General features: G+C 36.1%; 1 protein-coding gene across 2 annotated transcripts in view; it reads left to right on the top strand.

The window, feature by feature from the left end:
- Positions 1-2,255: 2,255 nt before the first annotated feature.
- Positions 2,256-24,294, top strand: part of EDNRA (endothelin receptor type A) — a 40,671-nt gene continuing 18,632 nt past the window's right edge. Inside the window, exons 1-4 of one of the 2 annotated variants that reach the window (XM_062573886.1) lie at positions 2,256-2,272; positions 4,889-5,030; positions 7,711-8,191; positions 20,148-20,275. In XM_062573886.1, the coding sequence (XP_062429870.1) occupies positions 7,790-8,191; positions 20,148-20,275 (530 nt within the window). In that variant the 5' untranslated portion in view covers positions 2,256-2,272; positions 4,889-5,030; positions 7,711-7,789. Of the gene's footprint in view, positions 2,273-4,829; positions 5,031-7,710; positions 8,192-20,147; positions 20,276-24,294 lie in introns of those variants that run through there. The other variant, XM_062573885.1, reaches the window with a different exon arrangement.

Here is a 24,294-nt window from a genome sequence, read left to right as displayed (position 1 = left end):
ACTTGTAAAAGTTTTTAGAGCTATCATTTAAATATAAGTCTGTAAATAGGCTGGAGTGTAACACTTAGCATATGTGGAATAGTATATGCTAACCATTAGACATTGAATAATGTAAGAGTAGTAGTTTACTGAACCAAAGTAACTGTAAAAGCAGCTATTTCAACTTAGCTTTAGTGAGGGTAATAAAAAATTAGATAACTTGGAAACATTAGAAGTATGCGAGATGAGTCAGGGTTTTCCATGAAAACCAGCTTCATTGCAGAGTAGCCAATAGAAATAATTTTAACCTTATTTAGATTAAGATAAATTGGCATTCTAATATCTCACTATCTTATCTAGATAATTTTATTAGTGATTAAGATAATAAAGGAAGGCACTGGCAGCAGAATAGGATTCCTTTATTGCTGAACGTGTGTTCTGCACATGCTCCCATCTACAGTGGCTTCCAAACTCTCTTTGAAACTTACTTTTGTGAACTGAAGTAAGTTATGAAAGATTTTGTGATCTTATACATTCCCTTCCTATTCTAAGTCCTTTAAAATAAACTTTAATTTGTCTTTAAATATCTATTTCTTCTTCTTCAATTTATTTTCTTTAGTATGGGTATAATCACTCATTGCATAATTTCATTTTATTACGTAACAGTTATTTTCTATGTCATACTTCTATTTCATTGTTCTTTATTCTTTGCACTGCATGTTTAGGTTTTAAGTAAAATTCTTTTTTATCTATTACCATTAAAGCCTAGTCTCTTCGAAGCAGATTCCTTGAATTCTCTTAGCTCCTAGCTAATTTCAGGGTCTTGACATAGTGACATCCCTCTCAGTGCTTTTATATTCCTATCACAGGTCGTTTTACTGCAGGATACTACTGCCTGTATTTGATAGCATTAACAAAATTTTATCTTTAGTGAACAGTCTCTAAGTGTAAGATAAAGGTGGAGGTATTTAGATCAGTGATCTTAATGTGATTACTATGAAGTATTAGTCTGAAGAGAAATGGATCTGGACAATCAGTGAATTGGATTTTGGTCCAAATATACATGATCTAGTAATCCAAAAAGGCACAAATAGACTGCACATGGCTGTGGATCAGTCACTGGGAGGTGAGAGAATAGTACAGGAGAACATCAGTATTCTGCTACACTTCTCCACTTGGTCATCTGACTTGGGTGTCCACTGTCAGAGACTAGATTAGATGAACTTTTTGGTGTGACCTGGTGTGGCCATTTTAATATTTTATGTTTCACAAAAAGGAAGAAAGAGAGCAAAAAAATCAAAGGGGTCTTCCTAAAACTCTTCCGCCCCTGTAGCTGGACCATGGACAAACTCTATTCAGCCAACATAACTTTCAGTTGAGCAAGCAGGTTTATTAATTTCAAATAATATTTTTTCATATTTAAAATTTGAGTTTCCCACTTATGCATGAAAAATTAAACATGGATTACGGCTAACCAAGGAAAAGATGGAGGAGTAAGATTTAAGGGGTATTGATGTGAGTTAACAGCAGTGAGAAATTATGCCCTTGTCTGAAACAATGGGGATAAATTAAGAGAGCAGCTGAAGACCGACAACTGTTCTCTGCAGTCAATATCTTTGCCGCCTTGGCTTCAGAAGAAAAGGTGAAAAAGAATTTCTTTCTAGAACTATCTTTAAAAAAATATACTATTTGCTTAACATTCCAGTAAACACCACATTATTCTTTTGGACACTACCCCATTTTCCACAAAATTTTAATTTACAGGTATTCTTATTAGAGTATTTCATGCTTAATTCAATACCATATTATTCACCAACAAAGACAGTGTAATTCAAAGTATTTTGAACACTATTGTAAAACTCAGATCAAAATAATTTTGACACAATGGAAGTTCGATCTAAATCAGAATCACAGAACAATTGAGGTTGGAAGGGACCTTTAAAGATCATCTATTCCAAACCCACTGCTCAAAGCAGGGTCAGCTAGAGCTGGCAGCACAGCCCTCTGGTGTACTAGCAACACTTCTCAATTTTGTATCATCAGCAAACTTGCTGAGGAGGCACTCTGTCCCATCATCCAGGCCATTAATGAGTTAGTTGAACAGTATCGATCCCTGGGGTATACCGCTAGCTACTGGCCTCCAACTAGACTTTGTGCCACTGATCATAACCCTCTGCGCTCTGCCTTTCAGCCACAAAGTGAAACACAGAGTATTACATTTAAACAGAAGGAAAGGTTTTTTACTGCAACGGTGATCAAATTCCTGAGCAGGTTGCCCAGAGAGGTTATGGAGGTAAGTGGCTTACAGGTAATACATTTACTAAATAATACTCATTTTAATCAAATAAAATTAGCTCCTCTAAACATAACTAAAGATCCTCTTTTATTGCCTCTGAGGTAGCTGTATAAAAGCCACTGCTGTTTTAGTACCATTAGGCTTGTAACTCTTGAAATAAAGAATTTCTTTCTGATCGCTGAATTCTTCAGGAAAACTAACAGCTTCAAAAATATTGAGAGTCTTCCTAAGGCATTAGTCTAATGCCAAAACCCAAGTATATTCCTAGCAGCCTTGAAACTTTAATGTGCTGTTACCTGAAAGAACAGTAACACGTTATCTTATGCTTAATCTTTGAAGCTTAAACCAAAAGCTAAGCGGTTTATTGAAGAGACAAAATGGAAGAGGTTGGAGGAAATACTTTCACTAAACTGACTCTGAGAGTCCTCAATCAAGAACTCTCCACTAAAAGAATGCATGCAAAGGACAGCAGTCCTACAATTACGGTGAAAGCTTCTCTAGTACCTAAAAATACAGTGGTGTAAAGAACTGTATTTGATCAATTTTCCTAACAGCCGCGGTCAACTGCACTTGCTTAATATCAGTTTTCAGAGAATTCATATATAGTAAATTCCTTTCTCATGTTACTTTCCTGAACACAGTCAAAGAACTTAGCAGGAATAATTAAATATAACTTCTGAATTTAACTTAGTTTCAGAGAAGAATTCAACTCAATTTTAGGTACTTGACAAGATTAAAGACAAAACAAAGGTCCAGTTACTAAATAAGCAACAATAATAACAACAAAGGTCACAGAACCACTATGAGCAATTCAGTAATTTCTAATAGTACAATTTATGCAGCTTGGCAATGATAGAGGAATTCACAATGGTAATAAATAATACTCCCTTTTCATATTTTAAAATAGATTTCAGCAGCATTAATAAATCTGATTATTCCATTTAATAGTAAATGTAAGTACAAATGTCAGTGTCTAGATGATGTAAATTTTAAATTAATAGAATTATGATTCGGAGGGAAAAATGTAGGTTTGAATGAGATCAGAATTCTAAACTTAATTTTCAAGTTGTTCAGTTATAAAGGTCAAATGACCTTAGGAAACAAATAAGATGTTAGGAATGTTTGGAGAACATATAAGAGATTTAAGAATCGTATTTGATAAAGTACTCCTAAAGTGTACATGATCTTTAGATACACCCTTTCTATGTCTTCAATAGTTTTATCAATAAATTATTATACAGATGATTCTTGACAAAGCATATGAGTAATACCAAGCATCTACGACAATACTGTAAGGCACTTTTAAATAACTTTCAATAAGATCACACACCCAATTTAGTGGCTTATTGCATTTATTCAACTTCAGGACAACTTGAGATTTTGAATTAAATATTTCTACCTGATTTGCAAACAGAAGGCTTCTTAAGGTTGTCAGCCCAAACACCTTTGTGCCTTCACAGGTCCTGTGTTCTGACTTATCATGTAACTGAGATGGTTCTCTGGAAGAAACAAAGTATTGCTGTTCTGGTTCATCCAGATGTTGCTTTCTTCTGCACAAGGTTTGTCAGTGATTTAAGAGAGCATCTATAGAAACTTTTTTGTACTATCCAATACTCATATAAAGTTCAAAACAATTTCTAATGTGATTTTAACTCTGCAGACCATTAGGCATCACAGCTTCTATTGTTCATTTCAATCTGTTCTTATTCTTTTAGGACTATGTATTTTTTTACATCACATTTTAGCCTTTTTATATTCAAAGAAGCTCATATATGCTTAAGAAATTATTTTTGAGATATAGCCAGCTGGAAAATTAACACAAAATGAGGATCTGAAAATGTTTCAAAAAGGGACACAAAATTTCTTAAACTTGCTAGTTTAAGGGGATTCAAGAATGGATCTTGAAAGTGTTTCCACTATGGCTGCTCCCTATGAGATACTGATATTTTTTCATAATGAGAAAAGATTGATCAACTGTAAGAGAACTTCCCGCTTTTTCAGCTGAGGTTTTTCTTTGTACAGCTACCTTGACAGAAGAACAGTATTAGGAAATATGGGAATGCTAGTATGTGCTACACTTTTTTATTATTATTTTAAATGAATTTTCATTCTGAAAACAGGTAAGAGGTACTAGCAAGGTGTGTCCTGGATGGATGGCAGAAAATCCCATCTAGGAACAGTCATTCTTTAAGGATCCAGGGGTTCTGAAACTCTTACACATCCAGTTATACCAACTGTCTTGGATAATCAAATCCGGTGGAAAACACAAACCAGAAGCTGTATCATAAGAGTTTTCCCCTGCTCTGCTTATGGTTCATGTGTCGCTGGATTCAGTTTTACCTTCGGTGCTTCTGTGCAACCCCTGCACTACTTCATCAGACAGCTACAGTAGTGGATTCCCACTGCTGCTGCTTCCACGAGCCCATCGAAGTAGTTTAGCTCCATTTCAGGGAGGAAACAGTTAAAGAGCTCAGTGTTCCCCTGTGCCCGGGAGGCAGCCTTTGTGTTTAATATTGGCAGGGGCTCAGTTTGGGCTGGAGGTTTGTTTTAATTGGGGGAGGGGGCAGAAAAGAGGGGACGCTCTCCTTCAGTCTGCCTCTTTCCCTGATCTAGCGGAGGTGGAGATTTGCAATCCCACCCAGTCAGACGCCGGCAGGAGGATTTGCTAAGACTACCCCAGGAAAAGCCTCTCGGAGGAAACGGGCGGCGGCGGCGGCGGCATGCGGCGGAGCCCATGGGAGGACGCGCGCCGGGGGTGAGTGCCGGGCGCCCCGCCGCCGGCGGGCCGCGGGCCGCGCTGCTGGGGAAGGCTCGGGGGCGGCGGCGGCGGGGAGCAGGAGAGCGAGAGGCAAAAGACAGCTTAGGATACTATTGGATAAACGTGAACAGATAGAGGTCTGGTCAGATCTTCTGTACAGGCTGGAGAAGAGGTAGCGCTGAGAATGAGGAAGAACTGCGAGGCAGTTACCCACGAGCAAAGCACGCTGTCGGGCTGCAGCGGGAGCCAACCCAGAGAAAGTCATTTTGTCGGCCGTATCTCTTTCAGAGCTTTCTTGCCCCCCTTAAGTTTGTTGGATCCTGTTTACATTTCAGCTGCCTTTTGGGCAGATTAATCAGTGTTAATGCTTTTAGCTTGCCTTTAATGCCTTGAGCAATTTCATTTCCAATAGTCTCGTTTCGTTCTGCGCGCGTGGGCACGGGAGTTTATTGGCGCGTCACCCCGGGAAAGAGATGTTCCCGGCGGTGCCGGGCTGCACGCCCTGGCGGCCTGCACGGCCGCCTCACGTACCCTCGGTCACAGAAGAAGAACTCCACTGCGCTACACTGTAATGACCAGTTAGTATAGATACTAGTATGTTCTTAAAACAATATGTACACATTGAAAGTATGCAAAGAGGAATGAAAGGATTTGTCAGGAATCCATAGGAAAACATTCCTAGAAATTACTAGTTCTGTTAGCTAAGGGAAAGTTTTGTCTGGGAGAGGGAAGAGCTGGTAACTGGCAATTTGGTCCCGAGCTTCACACACTGGCTGCATGATTACCACTATATTCATAATACCTGTACACATTAAATTTGCAGAAGAAAATGTCTTTAAATAAGGCGGAGACTAATACAGCAATTAAAGCATACAGCTGTGGGCTCTGTTCATAGCAGTGCCACAGATTTACTTGGGCAAGTATGAACCTGGGAAAGTCACTTATCCATTAGTGATTCAGTTTTTCCCATTTGTAAATTGGGGGACTGTAGTCATAACAAATACTAGAAGTATTAATACCCGCCTGAAAGGATTTACAGGAAAAGTGAGCCTGTTGTTTCTGACATGATTTGGAATCATAAAGGGAAGGCACTTACATCCTGCAAAGCACCACTAACTGCCCCCAGACCCAACATAAGAGTCATTTAAAAAGATCAGCTATCTAGTATCAGACTTCCAAATCAAGTGTACATGTATTCACAGTTGGTCAGGCCCTCAGCTCAGATACACCACTCTAACACATTGTAAATTTGTATCACTGGTCTGCAAGGGACAGCACTTGAATACCAGAGAGGAATATTCAGATTAACACTGCATATGCTGCTGTATATAGATACACACACACTTTTACAAATCACATGCAACAGAAGAGGATAATAGTAGTAGTAAATATTTATACTCTGATTGTGTCCAGAAGTCCCATCAGTAAATTGCCTCCCACGTTCTTTCTCTTGTAAATTTTTCACTATAAACCCTGAATTAATAGTCCCATAGGGAAAGCAATTATGATTTACTTTTTAAAAAGTATCCTTCCAAATCCTTCACATGAGTTCCTGGAAATCAGAAAATTGTAAATACTTGATTTTCTACTCTTCTTCTGGCATCAGTGCAGCAGTTTATCCTATTTTGCATAGACAAGTCATGTTAAAAAATTTAACCTTGGATAAGACTAAGACTTAAGGAAAATGGACATCGATGGCTAGTACACTGGAGAGGTTCTCCTGGAGGTAGTGTCTACCCCCTGCTGCGAGGAGCTGGCTCTGGCCTTCAGGCATACATGCTCACACTTACTGTGGCAGAATGCTCTGATGCTCCCTTTCCCGTCTGCAAATGTCATGAGATATTGCTTAGAATACTGAATCAAAAATTGTAAATGTTTAAATGAGCCGAAATTTCTGTGTATTTATACTTAACTTAGCTGTTGTTAGGGATTGAACATGAGTTGCAATGACTTTATGTAGGACCCAAACAGATACCTGTATTATAATAAATCAGTATGTATGGCTAACTCTGCCCTGAGACAGTGAAGTCTTCTTGTCAAATCTGTGGAATTTGGATCTGGTCAAAAATTTGATTTGAAGTTCATTTCTTTTCAGCCTTTTTAAAAAAATCCAAGCAATTGTGAAGACAGAGAAAAATGATTTAAAGCCTCAGTGTTGTGATACAGCAAAAACACTCAAAAATTAACAAATTTAGTAGCTCTAATTGTTAATGAAGGGTTGTTGCCTTTCTTTCTAGCAGAAAGTTAAAATAATAACTTTGAATTTTGGCTAACATATTACACAGTAGGAGTCCTCAAAGCCTCCCTTTACTGAGGGACTCCTCTGAGGGACACTTCTTGCAAGATTATATTTTATAACAGAACTTCATCTACTATATATTTTTCCTTTCATATACAAATTCTGCCTCAAACTAAAAGGACTCTACAGGATCTCATCTGTATAAGCTTCAATTACGGCTGGGATTTTTTGTGTTTGAATTTTGCTGGCCATTTAATGAATGTGGATAGTGTAGATTTCAGAGTAGCACAGTGATTAATTACAAACATGTGTTTGTACGTGTGTTGTAAAAACCCTTCTTCCTAAATGAGAAACAGGATGCATTGTGCCTGTTGTATTGATTCTGTTTCTCCCTCCTTTTTTTTGTTTTTGTTTATTGGTTATTGTTTCTCTGTGCAGGTGAAGAAGTGAGAAATACCACACTGAGAAACACTGAGAAAACCCTATTTCATTCAGTTTGCTCATTTGGGACTTCAAGATGGAAGCCTTGTGTTTAAGAGTCTCCTTGCTCCTGCTGGTTCCAGGATTTGCCCTCAGTGACAGCTCTGACAGATACAGCGCCAATCGGAGCGATGTGGGGAACTATCTTCCCACCTTCTCAGGAATGGAATCCAGTGTACTCCTCACTACCAGGCAGCCCCTGGTGTCCAACCAAACTGTCAAGTGCTCCCAGCAGACTAAAATTGCTGAAACTTTTAAATACATTAACACAGTGGTGTCTTGTGCTATTTTCATCGTTGGAATGGTTGGGAATGCAACTCTACTGAGGATCATTTACCAGAACAAGTGTATGAGGAATGGCCCGAATGCATTGATAGCCAGTCTGGCACTAGGAGACCTTATCTATATTGTGATTGATATTCCTATCATTGTGTACAAGGTAGGACACAACAATGAATACATTTTAATTGCAGTTTACTTACGAGTTTGCTGTTCTTTTCTGTGGCTAATTCTATGTCTAAGTTGTGATTTTTTATTAAGGAATAGTCAACCTGAGAAAAAATACAACTTATTTTTATTCTACAACAAAAACTTTGCTCTCAGGTCTCACCTTCATAAAGAAAAAGTGTATATTCTTTTAAAGGTTATTTAGCACTTCACCAAAGTGCTGGGCTTAGGTATTTCATAGGAACTGTTCATTTATGATAGCTATTATAGCTCACAAAAATATCTAATAGAGTAGACTTCTTTTTAAACTGTTCTCATTAATGGAAAAAAGCATTGCAGCAGTTGCTATTTTTAGTATATCCTATCCTTACTTTATGTTTATACAGAAAATATTCTCTGTGATTTGCAAGCTTCATGTTATGAATTTGCAGAGAGATTATGTTGGTTGAGTGTTAAGGTTAACTTAATATTCATTAATAGTAGATTTTCAAAAAACAGTCTAAGTATAATATGGTTAGCTTTATCACAGAACATTTTTGAAATACTAAATTTCATCTGGATTTGTCAAAGTATAAAAAGGAATCTCAGGAACTCTTTTAACTGGAATAAAGTTATCCTGTACTTTTTTTTTTTTTTTTTTTTTGTTTGTTTTGTTTTGCATTTTAATTAAACAAAGCCATAAGATAGTGCTTTTTCTAATGGAACATATAGTTACTGGCTTATATACAAGATTAACCTATATGATTCCTAGACAGGCTTGAGTGAATGGAATTGACTTTTAAACATATGTGATAGCTCTTAACTCATCTCAGAAAATCTTGAAAGAATTTTACAAACTTCCACCTATATTCTATGGATTGTAATCAAGTATGTTAGCTGATAGGATATTATGATGTTATGATGTTTCTTTCTTTCTTTCTTTCTTTTCTTCTAAAATCTTAAGGCATTTAAGTTAGTAAATAAAACAAAACATTATAATGAAAAGAAACATTCCTTACAATTTGGGCCTTAAAGATTCTTGAGATACAGATTTTACATGGAACATTTTAATGCATAACTTTATAATGAACAGTGTCCTGTGGTTTGAAATTGGATTTTAAAATCAAAGAAAGAAAATAGTAAATTTACCAGAAAACAATATTTTATATGTAAATAGTTATTGACATCACTGCAATGCAGGTATTGTTTGGATAAGCTCATAATAAATTTAAACTCAATAATGGCTTAAAATATGTATTGTACACATATTACATTTGTATATAGGCACATAATCTAATGTATCATGAGGTGGCTGATTCTGATCTTATGGTAGTATAAATTACAGATAAATCTTTTAACTTTATCTATTTTTAACATAATGTGAATTTGAAACTAGGGGAAAGATATATGTGATTTAATGGAAGTTCTAATTTCCATTTTTCAATTTTCCATTCAGAAAATTAAATATTCAGTTTGATGCCAACAGAAGTAAAGTACGTTGTAATATCAGGCTAACTCAAACAATTAGCCACTGCCTGATTTGAGTTTCAGCAGTGTCCTCCATAGCTGTGTGATGCCTAATAGACTTGGGATATGCTGGACTACATCTCCCACAATACATTACAGTTTCCTCTCTGAGTAATTATGCTGATACCTCTACAGATTTTTTCTGAGATAGGGTTTTTACTTCTAGTGGAATTAATGACTAGAAACTTCAAGAAAAAATGGCATGTGCTTTTTCTGAGCTCAGTTCAGTAGAGAACTGGTATTTTTATTACGCAATTTTTTCTAACCTTTGAAGAGCTCTGATGCCTCTTTGCATTCAAACGCAATTGGAAATCTGGAATTAATTTTGCCTTTCAGAAGTGCCTTTTTGGTGGTCTTCTGAAAATTCTTTTAAGGTTAGGTAAAAGTAACAAAAATATTTTTTACATCCACTTTATTACTTTGTAATACGCTTTTTTTCCGTTAATTTTCTGACACTCTTTTAGCACTTCATAGGGTCACTGGCCTTCCTCTATCTTACATGTTGATCTGAACCGTGGTTCTGAATATCTTTATATAAATAAAATGATCTTAACCCATATCAAAATATTATGCTGGACCCATATCAAAATATTATGCTGGACCACAGAGAAGTATTTGATAATTAAAGGCCATGGATGAAATGGCAGCCCCTTGACATCAATATAACTCAACCCCCATATGCAAGAAGACAGAATTAAAACCACATTGAGAAGCCTAATTCTAACCTATAGTAATTTTTGAGTGCTTGAACTTTCAGAATGAATTACTTAAAAATTATAATATCATATACAATCACCTCATTGTGTAAGATTAGCTGCATATATTCTGACACAGGGAAGCATTTCTAGCATTTAGTGGAGCCCTAGTAGTTCTGCTAAGAAATTCTGTTATTATCTATAGCACGTTTCATACAAACTATTCAAAGATATCTCTGTTTACACTGGGAGCTGATTTTAAACTTTGTTAAATGGCATTCATATTTGGACCTCTAGGGATCCTAAAATCTGTGGCAGCATTTATCCCTCCCTGACAAGTGACAACAATCTATGAAAGATGGTCACTGAAAATATTACTAGAATTTGAAAGTGGAAGTGACAGTCTTTTAAGCAACATTTTAAAAAAATGGCATTAAAACTTCATTTTTAAAGTTTTTCATACACTCCATTCTGAACTTTATTTTAAATAAAGTTTAAATAATTTCTTAATTTCAGAGCCAGCTTTATGTTGACCTATGTAATCTTTAGTATATATATAGTATCCTATTGTATATTTATTGAGTGAATGGAATTGACTTTTAAACATATGTGGCAGCTCTTAACTCATCTCAGAAAATCTTGAAAGAATTTTACAAACTTCCACCTATATTCTGTGGATTGTAATCAAGTATGTTAGCTGATAGGATATTATGATGTTATGATGTTTCTTTCTTTCTTTCTTTCTTTTCTTCTAAAATCTTAAGGCATTTAAGTTAGTAAATAAAACAAAACATTATAATGAAAAGAAACATTCCTTACATTTTGGGCCTTAAAGATTCTTGAGATATAGATTTTACATGGAACATTTTAATGCATAACTTTATAATGAACAGTGTCTATATATACTATATATACAGTGTCTATAGTATACTATATATACAATATTGTATATATAGTATCTTATATATAGAAATGGTTTGAAACACTTAATACCTTATAGTCCTGATAGAAGGACAAAATTACTGTGAAAGCAGAGTAAACAAGCATTTATCTATGTATTAAAATAAACAATAGTACAGTATTATGAGTGACACATCCTATAATGCACAGTGTGTAGTAATATTTAATGACAATGTGATACTGCGAACAGTTATATTCACTTTCCTGAATAAGGAAGGTTTGCCTGTATTGAAAATATTTTCAAAAGGCAATAGGTAATATTACTGATATTCAAATCCATTTTATGTATCTTTAAAAAGAAGCAGTTACAAGATTATACTAATTGAAAACATAAAGCCTTAGGAGAATTTCGAGTTCATCAGTATTATGCATGTACATAATTAACAGTGATGTGATGCTGCTGGAAAAAATAAAATTAAATTACATATTTTATGTCAGCTAAAGACATAGTCAGAGTATTTGACCTTCTTAACCTTTTTAACTGTACAAATAGACTCACAATTCTCCCTTACCTTCTTCAATTACTATAATTATATAGCTGATTCCCCTTAGGAATTTGTAAAATGGATTGAAATCACTAATATTCTCTAGCCTCCTTTGAAGATACTCCAAATCTATTTGAGCCTTATTATGCTTAATTATCTCCAGTATGTCCGCTTTTAATTTTGAATCAGTTAAAACAAATTGAGTATTACGGGGAGGGTGCCAGTTATAATCCACCCTTAGTGGGCTGAAACATTAGTTCTAAGACAATTCTATTTTCGATCACATCTTTATAGCACCTGGGCCCATATATTTTCCTCTTTCCTCAAAATATACACATCTTACACATCTGCAGTGTCAAATCCTGAAGCCTCCAAATTGGTGAGAATTACTGCTTTTCATTGAAAAGAAGACTGGGAAATGTGACATTCATATCTTATGGTGCTGTAGAGATTGGGTTTAGCTATTGTAGAAGAGAGAGATTCATACGTCCTCTTCCAGTTTCAGGTAGCCTAACACTCAGCTGAAAGCTGCTGCAGCACCTGCATTATTCACCACTGCCACATGCAGATGTAGCAAATTAAGTTTGGACCCAATGCAAGGCAACTTCTCTAGAGGACTGCTTTCCATCAGGAAACTAGCCAGTTTTCTACGGCTTCTGATAGGCAGAAACAGCAGAATATCCATAGCACCACCATCCCTTTGACTTTCCCTTCCTGGAAAGCCCTTTTGGCTGCAGCTGCATCACTGGCAAGAAGTTAGCAGTAGCAATAGTAAGAGCAACAGCTGTTCTCCATAGAAGAACACTCTCCATAGCTCTTTCCTGGTCCTATGGAGCTAGAAACACTCTAGGCTCTCACCTTTGGAATGGAAAAATTCAATTTTAACAACATTTTTGAGAAATCTTGAGCTGTCTCTCAGGTAAAGCTCTCTCTTTTTATATGATTCACAGAAAAATGTTTAAGTGAGTTTGGTTTACTGAAAACTGGCCTACATAGGATTGATATATATATATATTGCCTTAAATCTTAATATTCTTAACACCACCAGATTACATAAAAGCAGATGATGCAAAATAGCCACTTTCTAACCTTTTTCTTTAAATGTAATTTACAAACCTTTTCCTAATTATTTCACTGATACAAAGTCAAAGACATCAACACAAATAATATGTGTTTGACCAGTGCTCAAACAACTTTACAAGATGGTATTTTCTTTTATAGACTATGTTTTTTGTTAGTAAGTCGGTATTCATGCTGACATCAGTCAGAATGGTATCTAAATCTGAGTGACCCGCTTAAAACACCATGAGGCTAAATGCTGTAAAAGGTAGCTGGCAGTAAGCAAACATCTTCAGCCATTTTCTCTTCAGTGAAGGAAGACTCACCTGGGGCATTTCCAGTTATGCACATTTTCAACATCAGAGAAAACATACAATAGGTGAGGAGTTAGAGCATCTGCTCTCATCCACTGCACAGATTTTTGATCAAAAGCTATTTGGCATAGCTAACAGATTGCCTTTTCTGAGATAATTAATATTACTTATAAACAAGGATGATAATAAAACACATTGGGATTGATCCTGTAGTCTAATCAAGCAAGTGGTGTCCACAGTAGTTATGGAGTTTTGTGCCAAAGGAAAATAAGGCCAAGCCCACAGTGCACATAAAATTAACTCTACTTAGAAAAGAAAACACTTTTTGAAAGCAAAATTTTTCACATGTGCAGTGTATTCTTTTCAATTAAGCACAAACATCAGCAGGAAATTCTATGGTCATCAACTTAACAGCTGCATTCCAACTCTCACTGAATTCCCATCCGAGAGTCCAAGAAAGAGCGCATTGGGAGCCCTCTGTGAAGCAGGAAACAATGTAACTTGCTCAGAGTATGATTTCCTATGATTTGGGTGTATGTCTCCAGGTAGTGATCATACATAAAAGAAATCTAGAGATAGCAGAGCAATTGCTGTGTCCTGAAGTACTTCCTGACAGAACTAACGGCTCTCCTGTAAGTAAATGGGCAATCCTGAGACTTCATGGGGGAATATGTCTTCCCTTCAGTGGACAGGGAGCTCCTCCCTCTTCTTCAATTTTGCATCTCATGCTTGCCTTGCTGCCCTGTAAAACTGCACAGTGTCTACAGACTCTAGGTTTAACATAATGTTTTAGTATGTTCACTGTGTTCATTTTTCAATCAGCTGAACTCTATAGATAACAAGAAGCTGTTTTGATTGTGTATATCCAGGGTATCCCAGTCCTGCAGTAATTTTGAGCAATACTGTCAGCACACAAAAGACAGAACAGCTGGAAGAATAACAAAAGTGGTATTTTTCCCAGGGACTGAAAAAATTTGTTCAACAAATCACCATGCACATAAGCACACCTTGAGCTCATTTCCCTGAAGAAGAGCAGCACAGCTTAGAAACACTCCACTTAAAAGGATGGGATATTAGCCAACACAATAGAACAACAACAAAAAAGAAACCAATCCTACTGTGTAAAGAATAAAAATACCACAAGAGAGATGTCTAGAATTGTCAGGACTGTTTTACCACTACGTAGATTTTTGTAATAAACAGAAAAAAAATAAAGAGACCATAAAATTTAGGATTTTTTTACCTGTTAATCAAGAAAGAATATTCTACTTCAAAAATCAGGCATTTGTTTTCTGACCTTTCAGAATCTGTTGAAATATAATCCACTTTCTCTTGTGTACAAACTATACATTCTCTTTCATTCCCTTCAATAGCTGCCTAAATGGAAAAAAAAATGACTGTAGGAATCCATGAAATGGCATGGTACCCTCTGCTACCTCCCACCTTTGCTCAGCTGGGTAAAGGTGAACAGAAATGCATAAAAAGTTTTCATAGGACAATTCAGAAGGAAAAAATGTCTTTCACGGTATTCCTGCATCCCCACATAACCTTTCTTTCCTCCAGAAAAAACACATCAGTCTTTTCTCCACTAAGAAAGTGGAAAGAAAACTTCTCTTGGCTGTAGCAAAATTAGGAATTTATTTCCTGCAAAGAACAGCTGAAGAGATGCAGTGTGTCTTCTGTACCATGGCAGTATCATGATTTCAAGTATACGCAAAATATCAAGAGATACTAAAGTTGGCAGAAGCCCAAACTACCATATTACCATGATATACTCGGTATTAGTCTTGTATCTTGTATCGCAAAAAGGAAGGGAAGGGAAGGGAAGGGAAGGGAAGGGCAATGGCAAGGGCAAAGGCAAGGGCAAGGGCAAGGCCCCTTAAAGCTCTTTCTCTTTACAGCAAAATACTGCTGCACAGCTGGGTCACGTAAATGGGATGAGCAACAGTCTGTGGTTCCCAAGACAGAAATGGATGAGGAAGGGGGTTGTCCTGCAGTGTAATCCTCTATTGGATATAGGGGTTATAGGAAGAGAGCATGCAGTGATTTCTTGTGCTGTGAAGTTTCCTGGCAACAGAAGGGTGGGTTGAGTCATGGAATCAAAATACCACAGGCAGGAGACTCAGCCTACCCTTCTTCCTAACCAACCAGTCTCACAGATCAGAGACAGAAGGAAAGCATTAGTCAGAACCATCATCTTTTGTCACTTGATGCAGTCAACACAGCCGTAAAGGCCTTGGTCACCACTATGTTCAATCAGATTTCATCTGAATTCCAACTAAACACCAGATATCTTATGTGGTTTATGCCTTGAAATTTAACAGACATGCTTTATAAGAGCTTACATTATTGCAGATCACAGTTCAAGATAGAGTTGTGCCAAGAAAACTCAAGGTCTCTTAGAAGAACTTAGCCTTAAAAAGACCTCTGCCAATGTGACAAAAGCAGAGGATTTTTCTCCTGACCTTCATTCTGTATTATGTTGCAGGGAAAGGAAAACACTGAGAAATACACTGATATTGTAAATCCTACCCCACAGTTAAAGGATGCCATTTATTTATATAATCAGGAGCCATCTTTATAACCAGAATTCTGCTGCCTTGGTCCCCATCTCCCTCACTGCAGAAGCTGAACAGCAGTCAGGGAATAAAGGAGGTATTTCTAGTTGCCTTGCTGAAAACAGAGCAGAAACCCTGACTGCTGAGAGGCAGATGACATGGGCTGTGTCATCAACACTTTTACTGTAGATATTGTTGCATACCTAAAGGCCACGAAACTCAGGATGTTCTCCTCCATGAGGGCTGCTACACGAGGGACAAGCACTGTCTCTATGAAAACCAATTCAGTCTCTGGGAAAAATATTTTGTGTGTAAGCACATGAACAACAGTCCCAAGAGGAAATAGGAAGACGAGAAAGGCTCTAGAGCACTATGATAAGATTAGAGTGGGAAAGGGCAGTTATAAATCTTTGAAAACTGTTTTCATCCTCAACAGCCATGAGGCAGAAAAAAGGGACCTTCTAACATGTAGCTGTTGAATCAAAGCAATTTTTATAGAGCAGCCCTCAGGCATTTCACATCCAGCACCCAACCCAACCTCATCTATTTTGGGCTGAGCTCCAGGGTCATCATCTGCCTGTAAACACACAGTATCAACCTAGAATTAGATAAACATTGTGGATGCATATGAGCATGTGCTGGTGAATGCTCATGCCATTGGATTATAACATCCTCTCTTTTAGACTATAAATTGCTTGAGATGCAAAGTGGGACTTTATCTGTGTTTTGTACATCAGCTAGCAGACTAATGGAGGTTAGAAAATAGCAACAGCAGAATAAAACCAACTAACTGACATTTAAAAATCACTGCAAAGGAATGTTCTCAGCGCTGCTGTCTTGTTTGTTTCAAGTTGCAGTGTCAGGGCAGAGAAGCCGTATAAAGGAGCAGAGAAGGAGGAATGCTCAAGGAAGCTGTAGCTGGTCACTTTTCTGAGTTTTTTTAAGATTGACAGTAAAACCTTGAAATCTCTGTTTGTGATTTCAGTGTAAAAATATGCTTTTGACTATATTCTTCTCTCTCAGGAATTGCACCACATTTGAAACACCCAGAAGTTGCAAAATACACAAGGGGAAAAGACTATTTCCTTTGCCATATATCTTATTTTGAAACCTCAGAGATTTTATGAGTGAGGTTGCAGGAGCAGAATCCATTTGACCAAGTCATGGAGAACTGGGATACAAGATGGGATTACCAGCCTGCTTCTTCCTGTCCTTGTGCTTTGAGAGAAAATGATGTAATCTGCTAGAATTTTATGCCCATTTTGTTTCGATATTAGTAGTCCCAGTCCTTACCTTCTGTCTAACTAAATGAGGACTAATTCAATTAAACTTCTGGGCCCAATTCTTCATACAAAATAAATGTGCTGTTCTCTCTGATGTCTCTGTATCCTGCTAGGGTAGAACTTGTTTTGATGTAAAATTAGTATAACCACAGACAGGATCAGATTTCCTGACTAGAAGTCCCTACGTAGGAAAAACCTGGCACCTGATCCAAAAGTAAGTAATGAACGCATAGCTGATGCGGAATGATGATGGGGTATATTCCCAGAAATGATAGCAAAGTTAATCTTAAAAATCAAATAATTTAGTCCTGACACCAGTCATTTTGATTAAAATCAACTTGAAAAGAATGTCTAATCATTTGATACTGATGTTAATTCAATTAGTGGAAAAGTGTAAGAAACAAAAGGAATAAAATACTTTTCATCTTAAAAAAGGAGAGCTTCCTGGGGTGTGAAGAAGATGTGCACATGCTGGAACCATGAGAAAGCTTCCCTATGAAGAGTAATGACTAAGTGAACCTTTTAAAGTATAACACTTTTCTTTTTGAAGCCAATATTTGCTTTTTAGTAACAGAGTTTCACAGTCACTACAAAGTGCTTGTTCATTTCTATTGCTCAATATACACTAGAGCCGTTTTCAGTGCACATAAATGTCTCTTGCCTCTTCAAGTGTGACCTCTAATGATAAACGAGTTGTTGGGCTTTGGTTGGCACTGGGGACTGATAAACGTCTGCTAGGGCTTCTTTCCCTTGGCAGTGCCCATTCTAATTTAGCCTTCATCAGTGGTACCTGAAAACTCGTCTGATCTGGCCCAAACGCAAATGCCATATAAATACAGACTATCAAGAGTCTGGCTTAAAACCTACATCTGAATTTCAGAGCTGAAATTCCACATGTCTACAATTGATTGGAGAATTACCTTTCAAATCAGTCCTTTTCTCTCCAACAGCTGTTCAGCAGTCTGTGATATAAACTAAAGCTTCATGTAAGAGTTAATGGCAAAAAGCAAAAATATGCCCTGAAAATATTTCTTGTAATATTATCAATCTATCTAGATATAAACCATTTGAAGCTTTCAATGTCAGTCTGTAAATAAAGATAAATTAGAAGAAATACTTGAGAACTTGCAGGCAAAATCATATTACATTCATTATTACTTATAATACTTAAATTACCAGTCCTAATGATACTACTGTTCTGGTACAAAAGCTTTTAGTGTAATAATTAAAATATATATATATATATATATATATATATATATATATATATATATATGGTTATTATTTTAAGAACAAAACTAATTTTCGTATGTGAATTTATACTAAATTTTCTATGCAGAAAGAAATGGCACCCTGTACATTTGTGCAGGTGAGAGGGAGGTTCTGTGCTCTCTCTTTTCCATTTTGTGCTCTTGTCTAGGGACAGCTAGAATACATACTGTATTTACTGGAAATGCTAGCTGTGCCACATCAGTTTATCTCCATTCCACGCTGACATTGGCAATAAAACTGTTGTGAAATTTAATCTATTTTAGCTATATAAAATTGAGTCCCTGGTCTAGGGGACTAATTTCAAAATTTCAGCAGAACTAGATTTCAGAAGCTTTCACAAGCTTAAGTTTGGCATATAAATGTTTCTCCATAATGTATCATTTGCTAACTTTCTCTGAAGTAAATAAAAACATCTAGAATCACCTCTTAAAAGGTACCATCAAAATATTCTGTGTTCTAGCCTTTGTTCAGTAAGGCTTAACAGAAATCAGAAAATGAATGCATAGTAGTAATAATAAGTTAATCATCCAATGAGATAATGATTATTACTAAGTATTGCCTTGAAAAGTAAGCCGCCTGTTTATAGGGGATACAGCATCCTACAGGATGTTGACGAAGTTTTGTGTCAGGCTTAAGTGCCTTATATTTTCATTTTAAATCTAATGCTTTGTATTATACAACCATTTGAATAAAAGTTGGTGAGAGCATAAGAACACCTATGCTATGTCAGACAAAGAACTTGTTTTACCTCTCTTAGTGTTCTACCTCTGACGAAGGCTCAGTAGCAAAGGCTTAGGGAGGAGGATTAGAAAACCATAGAGCTTTCTCTAGTGAGAAAGTTAAGTGACTTCATTTTTCAAAAGAACTGGTTATGATGACTCCAAGATCCCTTTCCTGAGTGGTATTAGCCAAGTTAGAGCTCAATATTCTGTATGGACTTAATAAATTTTCACTTACTACATTTATTGACATTGAATGTAATCTGCCGTTTTATTGCCCAGACACTCAACAGAGCAAGATCATCTGTAACTCTTTGCAGTCAGTTGTAGATTTGACTATCCGGAATAAATTTGTATCATGCATTTGGTATGTTTACTTGTTCGAAGTATTAACAGTTACAGCCAAAAAGATTAGTGTTTACTTACTAATTACTGATAAGAATGAATGCACTCAGATTTGTTATGTTAACGCCTCCTAGGAAATACTAATCTAAACACCAGCTACTCAGTGACATCTTTTCAAATAGGTGCCTTTTCATTGCCTTGTAGTAAGCTCAAATGTATGATGCTAGTCCTTTAAAGCACAATATGGAACAGATTATGTATGTACAATATTTTCTCCACACGCTTAAGAATCTGGCAGTGAATACAGCCATGCGTTACACAGTGGTACATTTACAATGACAAGAATCTACTTGCGTGCAACACGGGAATTTGGCTATGAGGTATCTCATTATGAACTGCAAGTTGTTTTGAATGCTTGGTTCTGGAAAGAGACATGGTAATTGCAACCAGTTAGGACAGGGCTGAACTAGATTTTCAGTATTTAGCACCAGTGGCTGAAGTACATTTAAAAAAGATTTTTAACAATGTAAGTTACTATTACAATAGTACAAGATCAATACTTATATTTTCACTTTCCATGTTTCTATAGCATCAATTACTATCTAGATTCACTCAGAAACAAAGGATATGCTTGAGATATGGAAAATTCAAGGTTAAGATGGTTGTGTCTAAAAACAAGAAATAATTACAATCAATACATATTTGCTAAGTTATTATTTAAATATTCTGATTATTTTATATCTTTTCTTTAGCTCCTTGCTCAGAAGTGGCCTTTTGGGAATTCTGAATTTGGACAGTTTCTTTGCAAATTCCTTCCCTTTATACAGAAGGCATCAGTGGGAATCACAGTCCTTAATCTCTGTGCCCTTAGTGTGGACAGGTACAGTATATTCTACTCTTTTGGCAGACACTGTTTTTTCCTTTGCATTTTTTTCCCAAATTAGGAGCATTCAGTATGGTCTCCTCAGCAGTTACAGGCATGTACATTTATCGCCATTGTTGTGATCATTATTGTTCATGCTCTCAAAAGCAGATGGGATTTAGTGTAACTATTGTGATTTATTTCATGCTAATTTTTGAAACTTTACCTATTAAAGACTTTTTTTCATGTACCAGAAGGCAGGCAACAGCTTCAAGTTGCCTGAATACAAGAATCTCTGTATTCTAATCCTAGGTTACTGTTCAAATCTGTCTTACAAATAATTGTGACCTTTATCAACTCACTGCCTATGGAACATAGTCTTTATTTTGATAACATATACCACTAATTGAATTTTATTGAAAACCATGCCGGAAACTTTGATAGTTTGAAAATTAATGCCCCTGCTAAAAGTGCTCAGGAAGATATATAAACAGTATGATATGACAACAGCTAAGAAGCTTTAAAATATTATTTCTTTATGCCTTTTTTCTTCATATATATAGGCAATCACAGATGAAGTTTTCACATCTGTTTTTCTTGGTCTTGAGTTTACTTGATAATGTTTTACTAGAAAACATAAGGAATTTGATACACAAATTGTTGATAAATAGAATTATATGTATTAATACAGCGATGCAAACACTTTAAAAATAAGCTTTGCTTGGTTTTAAGCAGAGTTGATATACAAGATTTACAATGGATAATTGACTTAGTAGTATCCATAATCGAAACATCATTCGTTATTGTTTTAGTAACTCGTATGTTAAATTATTAGCTGAACCCAGAAACAAAAAGCCATAATACATGTAGTGCTCTATTTCCTTTATGAGTTTGGGCACTATAAAAAGAATTCTATTTCCCAAATGGTATTTGCCTCGCATAAAATACAATCCTGAGAATTACTCTAAGGAACAACTCCTAGAACAAGCACATATGAAGTTTAGAATTTGTTGGTTAAATTCTAACCCATGCAATTCTAGTAGGGTTGATTCTACTGTTACATGTATTTTCATAATTTGGCAGTAATTCAACTGAAGCTCTTGCTTCAGATATGCATACATATGTTTTTATAAGCACTAACTAATCCCCACAACATTTGAGTATATATAATCCCCATTTGCATTTGAGTATAAAACCTTTTATGGGACCAGACTGAGTCTATTTAATTTGCTCTTACAGTTTACATGGTTTGCCAAGTACATACTCTTTTTCACCTGGTGCTACTCTAATAAATAGTTGCAGATAATTTGTGTTAGAAAACAGACGTATATGGCCAGATTCTGACAGTAACTAACACGAGGTGTATCTACGTCAAATTATAGTGAAATCAGGATCTGACAGCACTTTCAACAAGTTAGGAATAGACACTGTAAGTAGCATATTCCCATTAATACAGAATTGCACATCAGCTAATGTAGTCTTCTAATAAGGAAAATCAGCCAGTATGGAGCTCTGTGCTGTCACAAAAAGACTGTTTCTAGTCTTCAGCTTTGTTCATTTCTATTTTCAAAAAGCTCATGAAAGCTAGCTCATTTATAGTTAGTTAGGTATCTATACATAGGGTGGCATCCTGCCAGGTAAAAATAGATGGAGACAATTGATATAATCAATTCAGAGCTCCACAGCTTCAGTTATTGACTCTCTGATCCTCCTTTGAAGACTGCAGCCCTGCTTTAGCACAAAGTGTTTGTACTTTTCTACAAGGACTGGTCTCTGTGTCAACTATATCCTCCTCCTACTGTGAAACTCCACTCATGACTTGGGCTCCTTCTACAAAGTGGCTTGTACTGACATCGCATTAAGGTTAGCTGTGCGTGGCCAAAGGGAACAAAGCTCACTCGCATTTGGAGACGGGTTTCCGAGGCTGATACACAACAGCAAACCAGCCATTTACCCTTCAGAGGAAGCACACAGTTGCCTCTCAGGCATTTTTAAACTCTAGGTCATGATGATGACTATAATCTGACTCTTTTTCTAAACAGTGCCTGACTGTAACTAAGCAGAAGTGTATTTTTCCTCCTGAGATTTTACTCTTGCTTAGGTCTCCAGTAAAGAGAGGATTTTAAGATGAAGAGGGAAGAGAGGGATCTCATTTCACATGTATACAGCTTACTGCCCCTTTTTCATACGGCATGGCTTAGAACTGTAATGTTAGGTTAGGCGCTTTCATCTGATAGACCAACTTCCAGTAAGTGTATTAGATAATCAAATCTACATTAAAACAAAGCAAAAAGAGCTTTATTACATTAAGAACTTTCCAGTCAACACACTACTGGCTATCTTTAAAACAAAGAACTGCTGTGATCTCTCATGATGAACAGGAACAGATCAATATAAGCAACAGCTGTGTTATCTAGGAATTGTTCTAACTCCAGACTTGACAGTGATTGCTTCTAATGTTCTTGATCAAGTCTCTTGCCTTTTCTGTATTGTTTTTACCTTTTATGGTAAAGGTAATGCATAGGGGATGATGGCATTTGCAGAATAGAAATATATCACACCAATGGGTCATTTAAACAATTAATTTTTTAATTCTTGTTTATGTCTTTACATATATGTTATTAGTCAAAAGGAATGGAAGAGGAAAGTACCCACTCTAAGACAGTAGGAGTGAGGGACTGATAGTTCACAGACAAGTTATGGGCCAAGATTTCATTTTCATATGCTCCTTGATTTCATTTCATATGGCGCATACTATATATTATTTTTTAATTTTAATTAGATACTAGCACGGTAAAATTCATCCAAATTGTTCCAAGAAGTAATCCAGGCCACAGCAAAAATCACAAGCATACAGCACTAATGAGACCAATACTGTAACGCTCATTAGTGTTCTTTCAGAGTTATAATTGACAAAACATTGACAAAAATAAGGAGAAGCTATAGAAAAGCATCAAAAATCATTCAATGGCCTTACATATCTCAGTTGGTTGCTGTCAAAATCAATACTGAAGAACCTGCTTAACTATAGTGGCCAAGTACTAAAACAAAGAAAATGTATTGGGTATGCGGTCTTTAACCTAATGAAAAAAGATATAATGAGAACTCATTTATCAAAGTTTTAGCCAGACAAATGCCAAATGAAAATAATTACACATTTTTAACATTTAATGAAAATAATTAACTACAGGAAGAAACCACAAGGGAGAGGAGCAGGGGTCCCACTCTTAACGTCCTCAGATCAAGACAGGATGTCCTTCTGGAAGACAGGCTTTAAGCAATTCATAACTAGATCAGAATGCAAAATATTTAATTTATATAGGTATACTTTTGAATATAATGGTCCCATGTCCTTAAATACTGTGCATATCTGTGCAGGAGGGTCCACGAAAAACAAATCGGTTTTTCTATGCTAAGAATGGTTGAAGAAAGGGAAGCAGAGAAAACAGAGTAGTGTGAGTGAGAGATGAAGGGTACAATATACTAAAGTTGACAGCACATGGGTAAGCAGTAGAAAATGAAAGGAAGAGAGAGAAGAGGAGCCACAACAGTAAATAAAAAAATGACCTGGAAAAGAACTGAATGTTTTAGAAAAGGTTCATGAGAAAAAGGGAATAAAATAGTAAAAGAAATGTAAAATAAAACATAAACACACAGATCTTAGATTTGGGAATTAAATGTAATGCACAATGTGCCCATTTTATTTCAGTTTCCTCACAGATGTCCTATATTCTCTAGGTTTGAAGGAAATTAACGCTGCAGTATTTTCCCATTCCTAATTATAGGAAGTTTGTGGCTAGACAAAGATCCTATATATTACATAATTCACAGAACATCCACTGGAAAAATTATCCTACCATTACTTTTCAAGTCACTCTTAAAGCAATAAGTAAAGAGACCAAGTAATTGCAGGTTAATATGCATTCAACATATTCTGATCTAATCACTGAGCTTTGTGTACTTTAGCTGAAATCATTCCTGAAATTCTTCAGCTAATTCCTCATCTGATGGGTTATTCTAATTTTGAACTGAAAAAA

The sequence above is a fragment of the Rhea pennata genome, chromosome 4 (assembly GCF_028389875.1).
Source record: "Rhea pennata isolate bPtePen1 chromosome 4, bPtePen1.pri, whole genome shotgun sequence".
In the NCBI taxonomy this organism is placed as follows: Eukaryota; Metazoa; Chordata; class Aves; order Rheiformes; family Rheidae; genus Rhea; species Rhea pennata.
This window is presented reverse-complemented; position numbering and strand designations above follow the sequence as displayed.